This window comes from Cryptomeria japonica, chromosome 7, assembly GCF_030272615.1.
Source record: "Cryptomeria japonica chromosome 7, Sugi_1.0, whole genome shotgun sequence".
Classification (NCBI taxonomy): Eukaryota; Viridiplantae; Streptophyta; class Pinopsida; order Cupressales; family Cupressaceae; genus Cryptomeria; species Cryptomeria japonica.
The window spans coordinates 78,356,331-78,364,821 of record NC_081411.1 but is presented as its reverse complement, the minus strand read 5'-3'; the positions used below and the strand labels follow the sequence as shown (position 1 = coordinate 78,364,821).

General features: G+C 36.6%; 1 protein-coding gene across 6 annotated transcripts; it reads left to right on the top strand.

Annotated features, from left to right (window-relative positions):
- Nucleotides 1–873: 873 nt before the first annotated feature.
- LOC131041484 (type I inositol polyphosphate 5-phosphatase 4) lies at nt 874–7,191 on the top strand. 6 transcript variants are annotated; one of them, XM_057974602.2, is made up of 14 exons: nt 874–1,437; nt 2,424–2,509; nt 2,632–2,731; nt 2,840–2,917; nt 3,007–3,094; nt 3,185–3,289; nt 3,410–4,061; nt 4,312–4,430; nt 4,543–4,651; nt 4,798–4,946; nt 5,510–5,736; nt 5,916–6,038; nt 6,159–6,495; nt 6,604–7,191. In XM_057974602.2, the coding sequence occupies exons 2-11, from the start codon at nt 2,480–2,482 to the stop codon at nt 5,715–5,717; spliced, it is 1,638 nt and encodes a 545-aa protein (XP_057830585.1). In that variant the 5' UTR covers nt 874–1,437; nt 2,424–2,479; the 3' UTR covers nt 5,718–5,736; nt 5,916–6,038; nt 6,159–6,495; nt 6,604–7,191. The 6 variants fall into 6 exon arrangements, with proteins under 6 accessions (XP_057830585.1, XP_057830583.1, XP_057830584.1 ...); XM_057974600.2 differs by having other exon boundaries at nt 875–1,437; nt 4,237–4,430; nt 5,510–5,732; XM_057974601.2 differs by having other exon boundaries at nt 875–1,437; nt 4,237–4,430; nt 5,924–6,038.
- The last annotated feature ends 1,300 nt before the right edge of the window (nt 7,192–8,491 follow it).

Here is an 8,491-nt window from a genome sequence, read left to right as displayed (position 1 = left end):
AGGGAGGACCATGGCATTTCCACACACCTAACTCTAACTTTTTGTTTGGCATGTCTTGTAAATCTTAAACAATTTTGGACATTGTCTTGTGCTTTTCTCAAACACATATAAAAGCACTCATAAATAGTTAGATTCCCTCTCTTTTGGCATAAGCATAGTATAACTTCTAAAACCTAATAATTTATTTTTGCTCCATTATTATTATATACTTTTTTCCAATTAACAAAACTCCTAAGACCAATGCTAACACATGCTTCCATTTTCCAATACATTGAAAATACATAAACCTTGCCTAACAAAAGCAATTGAAAATCTCGAAGACAAAAATATGGCAAACATTCTCTCTCCCACATTACAAAAATTCTTTCTTTATTTTCCAAATTTTACAAAATATATTATTTTTTCTCTCCTACCATTTGAAAAATTAATTTCATATTATTATTGTTAGACATGATTTGAAAATGACAGCATCTGCGCCGTTGACCGTGTCCACAGACTTGACAGCACGCCCGCTGAATGCTGGGCCCACAGCCGACACGTCAGCTAATCCGATTGCCACGTCAGCGTGGAGCCCGCACGCGCGCTGCCGTTAATAAACGGCGCCGGCAAGCCGGCCAGCTCAGCACGTCCGCTGTTTGTACAGTTGCGAAGCCCAAAAAGTTCAAACAGATTTCTGCAGATAGAAACAGTTAGTTAGAATCCGTCACTTGACGGTAACCTCTAGTGGCTTGAAGCAGACTGCTAGCGGTCAAAATCTATGCTTCGATCTTTGGGCCCGATTGGTTAGTTGGCTAATGGGCCTCATCTCTTTTGATATCTTTTTCAACCGTCTCATGCAACAGAAAAGTTCAACATTTAAGTACTTTTTTTCGCTGGGCTTTTGTGTTGGAGAAAACTTCCCACGTTCACAAGCTCCATGTTCTCCTCTCATATGGAGCCACTCTATCAATTTTGGATGCCCATACATGCCATTTAATGGCCTCCACATTGATTTCGAGAGCACCAACATCAAATTTTAGGGGTACCCACGTCCACTATTTTAGTTAAGGGAGGGATATACCCAAACAGAGTCTCTGCAATACAATCTTTCTCTGGATTTTGCATGTTTTTCCTCGTAATGGGCTTAAGTATATGTGGGGTATGGATATAGAGGAGTAGGGTTGGGGCTTCTCCTTCTTGAATGACTTGCTTGCAGTGTACTCTCTTTAGTATATAGTATACGTGTATATGATGTGGCTAAAGCTAGGCAGCACAGAGATACCTTGCTCTCCTCTGTGCAAAAGTGGGGATTGAGATTGCCCCTGTGCTGCTGCCTTCTCTTTGTCTGTTGTTCCTTCTGAAATCAGCTGAAAAAAGTAGGCCTGGCTGCCCCTTTGTCTGACGGAACACTGTATTTGAATTCCGTGGCATGAGCATTCTTTGTTTATTATCATCAAGGTAATCAAGTAATCTGGATCTGATCTGGTTGTTCATCTGCATTTTATTCTTTTTGCTAGTAGTCTAGCATTGCCTCTTATTGATTTTCAAGTACACACACTTTGACTTTGTCAAAAATTTCAGGCATTCAGTCTCTTTGATCAGAAGTTTTAGCCCTCCACATTGCATTTCTTTATATTTCAGCCGCGCCCTAATTGGGCGTAGGCAAGGTTCAAGAAATACATGCATTCCCGAAGTACTGGAATTTATGGTTGATATGAGGCAGAGTTATTAGGTCAATCTGATCAACGATGAAAGCATTCAAAATCTGGTCTGTGGGGGGATATATGGTTTGAATTTGAAGTGGGATTTTTTCGGTATCCCTTATTGAGTTTCCGGATTTCACAACGTCTGCCTCTAGGATAAAAACAATCTTTTGATGGGTACGTGATCTGTCAATCTTATCGTCCAAGAAATCGTCCTCTCTCTTTGGAAATGCCTTGTCAAGGTCAGAAGTTTCCATGTCTTCAAATATCTTCCTGCTTTATCCTATTTACCATCCTCACTGCTAGTAAAACTTGCATTTTTTGCTCTGCCAGTTATCTTTAGGAAAATCCTTTGTATGGATTCCATGTTAAGTTGTATTGAGCCTCTGTAATACTGAAATGCGCGCATGAAAGGGCTCATTCAAAAATTAGGGTGGGAGTTCTATTGTTTTTTCCCTCTAGCCCTTGTGCCTTTTTACTTGTTCTGAGTTTGAAAAATTGTATGCTCATGTGATACACTTAATATCTGCTTTTGATACGTAGGAATATATTTTCCTTCTTTGATCTGTTCTAGCGCTATGGCTCTGTGGAGACCCATTAGTACACCAAATGGAAAATAGAAAACATTTATTTGTTTGGATTGTAATCGTTGTTAAACTAGTTAGTGCCACGTAATGCGAATTTGATGCCTTTAAATGCTGTGAGAGTTGAATGCTTAATTTGTTCGTGTCTTTTGCACAGGTTTTGAAATTTGAAATCTACATGGTAAGCAGGGATCTGTAAATGCTTGCTCAACAATGAAAGCTGCCAATGAGAAGAAAAACAAGGTACCTTTTTAATTCTAGTAATAACAGAAATTGGTTTCCTTTGTCTCAGGGTGATTCTACATGTACGCTCCATGCTGCAAGCTGGATTACACATATTGTTGAATTCATGTTTGTTTATGCAGTTTTCCTGGCCAAAGACATTAGTCAGGAAATGGTTCAATATAAAGAGTAAAGCTAATGAGTTCCATGCGGATGAGATTGCAGAAGGATACTCAACAAGAGGTAACCTCCACACTGATTTTTCCGGAGAAATGAATTTATACTTTTCAGTTTTCCTTTTGGGCTTCCACCATCAACAGTTCTGGCTAAATGGACTTTCAAACAATGCAGGTGGGGTTGAAGCATTTGTTGATAGAAGGCGGAGTTGTTCTGATAAGGACTCCTATTCCTTTAGAAAAGACAGACCAGGTACTACTGTTGTGCCTTACATAAAAGAAAAAAGTTCTCTATTCCTCTGGCAACTATTTAACCCAATCTTTCTGATCCTTATCGTGCAGAAAAATGGATGAAGAAGACTCCTGAGAAAATAAAGCGTGGAAGAATGGAGACTGATGTTTCCCAAGTAATAGATGTCCAAGATTTTAGGTATGTATCTTGGTTTGATTTACTTTTTTCGCATGACCAGTGGATTTTGCACAGATGTCAACTGATTTGGGAAATTTGATGGACAAGCAGGGTATTTGTATCAACATGGAATGTGGGAGGCAAAGCTCCTCCGAATGGTTTAAATCTAGAAGAATGGTTGAATACATCACCACCAGCGGACATATATGTTTTAGGGTACAAAGAAATGACATTTTAGTTAGCTTAAGTTGTTTGCGAACTGGTGTTTGGTTAATTTTACAACTTACAATGATATTTCAGTAAGTAACCTGGAAATATCCATATTTTCTTCCCCAGGTTTCAGGAAATTGTCCCTTTAAATGCAGGAAATGTGCTAGGAGCAGAGGATAATGGTCCTGTAGATAAGTGGCTGGGACTCATTCGTAAGACACTCAATAATCAGCAGGGTGCAGGCAAAAGCACGAGTTCTAGAAACCCTCTATCACCTGCTAGTGTAAAGTCCACAGACATGCCACACCCAATTATAAGTTTGGATTCTGACTTTGAGGGCTCTGCATCGAGAAATACCACACAATTTTTCCATAGGAGATCATTTCAGGCTTCGAGCAGGTCTTCTAGAATGTATGATGATTCCTTCTGCAGGCAACCAAAATTAGAAAGGCATTTTAGTGTTTCTGATCGAGTCTTGACAGGACGAGCAATTGAAAGGACAGATTCTGATAATAGCATCAAATATGCATCCTCGGATGATGAAAATGGTATATGCGTAAGTGATTCACCTGCCACCATGGCTTACTCTCCCAACTCAAGGAGCCCTTCAGCAGAGGCTAGAGCTGGTTTTGGAGAAACGAATTATTGTTTGGTTGCCAGCAAACAAATGGTTGGCATATTTCTGTCAATTTGGGCAAGAACTGATTTGGGCCAATATATTCATGATGTAAAAGTTTCTTGCGTTGGAAGGGGCTTGATGGGTTACCTTGGTAATAAGGTAAGTCAAATTTCTGTTTCCCATAGTTATTTAATTCTCTTTTTTCTCTGTTGTACCTAGAAATCTTTTCTTCCTACCCTAGTCATTGCTGAAGACACATAATTGCTTCATGCTGGCAAGAGTACAATAAACTTGCTCAATTGAAAACAATAGAGATGTATTTCATGTTTTGCAGGGTTCGATATCAATTAGCATGACTCTCCATCAAACAAGCTTTTGTTTTATTTGTACTCATTTAACTTCTGGCCAGAAAGATGGTGATGAGCTCCGAAGGAACTCTGATGTTATGGAGATCATGAAAAAGACACGCTTTCCAGGGCTGCATAAGTTTGGTGGCGAAAATTCACCTGAAACCATAATGGATCACGAGTAAGTTAAATTTCCACAGATGAGACTCTGTTTTCGTAGCATTGAATTTGTCAATTATGAAGAATTTTCTGCACAGTCCAATTTTAAGTTTAAATTTTCGGTGAATCTGCAGTCGAGTTATTTGGCTTGGAGATTTGAATTATAGAATTGGACTCTGCTATGCCTATACGAAGCAGCTTGTAGAAAGGAATGCTTGGGAGGCACTGTTAGAAAATGACCAGGTACTTGCAATGCTTTATAAAGACCATCCATGGTCAGACTCTTGGTTGCAATAAGGCTGGAGAATCTGCCATGAAAATGACACTAATATTGCCGATATGTACAGTTGATATTATCAGTAGTCTAAACATGGGACATGACTTGGCAGCTTAGGACTGAGCATAAGGCCGGGCGTGTCTTCAAAGGCTGGAGTGAAGGACACATCCATTTTGCACCCACCTACAAGTACTCCAGTAACTCAGATCGCTATGCTGGAGATGGTTTCAAATCTAAAGAAAAACGGCGGACTCCAGCATGGTATGTAAATGTTCATACAGTGTGATCTATCATCCATTTATAAGAGCAAAGTTAATGATTGGGTAAACTTGGTGTCTCTGATTCAGTTTTTTTTTTGTATTGTAGAAGATTTGAGCTTGGCACCATCTAGGTGCCTACAACATGGACTTTGCCATTAAACCAAGTGTCTTTGGCTCATCTCTGATTCATTATTTGTTTCACCGTGTAACCTCTGTAGTTTGAGCCACATATAACATATTGAATCTACTATATCTCTCAAATGCTCGTTAGTTTTGTATTATATGATAACCTACAACAATTTTTCGTCTAGTCTTGTGTCTCATTTTATATTTATGAAGATGCTTTCAAATCCCTAGTTTTTTCTGACTAGATTCTACTGGCAGATTAGTTTGCGTATATGTGCTTCTGTAATGAAGTTCGTGCTCTTGTGTTATGTTGATCTTAGATTCTTTGTTGATGAATTAGTTGACACATTGAACACTTCAATTTGTAAAGTTCTTAATTTTGTTACCTATTATCATCTTTAATTTGATATCTATTTTAAACTCTTGTTCATGATGCAGGTGTGATCGCATACTATGGTTTGGAAGAGGGTTAAAACAGCTATCATATGTTCGGGGTGAATCAAAGTTTTCAGATCATAGACCTGTTTATGCTGTGTTCTTGGCAGAAGTTGAAACTCTCAACCGTTGCAAATCAAAAAAGTCATTGGCTAGTGTGAGTACAAGAATTGAAGTGGAAGAACTTCTGCCCCAGACTAGCTGCATCTAAGTTTCCCTTCCCTAGGCAGGTAGTTGCTCACCAAAAACAAATTTACTTTTTTATTCAATTCTGTTAACAGTATTTTTGGTTATTAAATTTGGGATTGTGACAACTTTAAAGTATGGTCACAAATCTTGAGTAATGTGTATCAATAGATGCATGGACTTTATTAGTCAGTATAGAGTGATTCATTTCTCTTGATGACAGGGTTGCAGCATCCATTTAGAGAAGGGAGAGAGATGGCTTTTGGGTTGTGGAAAGCTACCAGGGGCTGAGAAGATTTGTATGAAAGTTCCCTTGAAGATTTCCACCATAAGGGTACCTAATATGGTAATCACTCCATTGGAAATGAAATATATTTTGCACCAAATTAGGCTTCATCATTAGACATGCTATCTAATATGCTCTAAACCAATCTTATTAGATTCTGATGTGTGAACAACAATTTAGATGTGCAGACTTTCGCAGAGGACATTTTGAAGGAACTTGCATTACCTCTGGCACTGTCTTCTGGTAAATGAAAGCTCCATTATCCCTTTCTGAAGCTAAGTGCAAAACACAAAAACCAATAGCAAAATTGCGGGATCGGGACTTGGACAAGCTTGTCCCTATTCTGTTATTGCCCCCACTATTACCTTAAACTGCCTTCATCATTTGGCAGATAAAGGCATGTGTTTCTTGAGTCTGATACTCACCAAGAGTGGGATTTTAGCTTGATACCCACAAGGACAAAACACCTCTGTTAAAAGAAGCCATTCTTATATTGAGGAAGGCAAGTTATCTTCAGGTAAAACATTACCCTTGGAGAGATCAAATCATTTTTGGAGCATATATACCCTTCAATTTCTTTAAGCGCAATCTTCCCTGGAGATTAATGGTTTGTTTATGATTGCAGATTAAAGTCCTCATCTTCATGTGTTCAGAAAAGTATGAGCTCTATGATGTGTGCAAACAATGCACCATCTATATGGTGAAATACCAAACAAGCTCCTTGATATATATGAATTTTGGAAGATTGAAAACATGGTCTAGCTTGTGCCCTTTGAGTTATATGAGCAAAGAATGAGGTTGGTGGTGCAGCAATAAATTTTTCTGCAAGCTCTTTAGGTCCAGAAGTGAAAAGCTCTAGGTAATGCGTTCTTGGAAACAGGGTTTGTTCAATGTCACTAACTGAAGAGACTCTATAAAGGTTTTGTAGCTTTCCATCTGTAATTTTGTACATATATTTAACAGAGAAATGAACAAAATGGACAAGTCTTCCATTGTTTTACTAATCAACAGGCCATTCCCATGGTATGCCTTATTCCTCTCTATTTGCAACAAAAAGCAAATGCATCCCTAATACTCATCATTTGTAATTTTATCTTCTCTAACTGAGAAATGAACACTTGAGCATGTTCAAGTGATTTGGCTAATTAAGAAGCCTTCTTCATGGCATGCTCTGTTCTTGTCTATTTGCAACAAGCAAAAATCTTTTCTCTCATCTTGCTCTTTTCTTTCTGATGATTGATCATGGAGTTTGATTCAAACCATCGAGTAAAAAAACTACAGTTGATATGAGAAGCTAAGCACAATAAGGTAAAAAATCTAATCAATTACCAAGATTGCATTTATAATCCATCTCTCAACAAGTCAAATCAGACATGTTAAACTGATATCCATATCCAGAGTATATTGAAAAATCTCTGTAATGACTGCAATATTTCAAAAGAAAACATCAAATAATATGAATATTTCAAAACATCTATAAATGGGCAAGATGACAAAATTTATACCGCATATTTTAAATTCATTTCAAAATGTGATAATCAATGTACAGATCGAATTTTGGAGCCCAAACAATCAGCAAATTATTTGTTTTGCTGACCATATGAACAAACTGAATGAATTGAGCACAAATGTCCATCAGTGATGGTAGTATCTAGTGTGTTAAAAAAGAAACACAATTTAATATTGGTTTTATAGAGTTCCTCAATAATTGAGGTCTGAAATTGATGTAGCTTTACAAACCAATTAATTTGTAAATTATTGCATTACTTCTTAAACCATATATAATACATCCCATGAGTTTGTGAACTAATCATTAACATTGCTAACTAAGTACGAATTAGAATAAAAAACTTTACACACTGGTATTAAGACATATAATAGTATATTAATCTGTTTAAAACATTAATTTTAAATAATAATAGACCTCACGAAAAGTATCCAATTTGGACAAGAATACTTTTTTTTTTAAAAATTTGTTTTGTTAATATAAATATTTCACTTTTTATTATAAAATTATTTTCTATGCTATGGAAATTTCTGTTTGGTACTTTGCTCTTAAAAGTGAGGACCTTTTTATTTGTAACTTGAAGATACATTGGGTGATAACTAAAATAAGTAGTGTTAATTGTACTGCTTTAAATTAAAAAATGTAATAATTAGTAGGGTTCAGCTAATGTCCTTTAGTGGGTGATGTTATGTTTTTAAATATATACTTTAATTTTTTAAGACATCTTTAATTTGAAGGATTTTTATAAAAGATTAAAAAGTAAAATATTTATTATTTATTAAAATTATGGGATTATATCAGTATAATAATGATAAATATATTAAATTGTCACAAATCATATTTTTTAAAGTATCTCAAAATTAATTTTGATAAGAGGTTTTAGATGGAAACTTGGTTCTGTAAGAGACAACAAGGCTACCAAAACACCAAAAAGAAAAGAGAGAGAATCTCATGAGAGGTGAGAAAAAACAAAACCACAGAGAAAGCTTTTGATTGGAGCAAATAA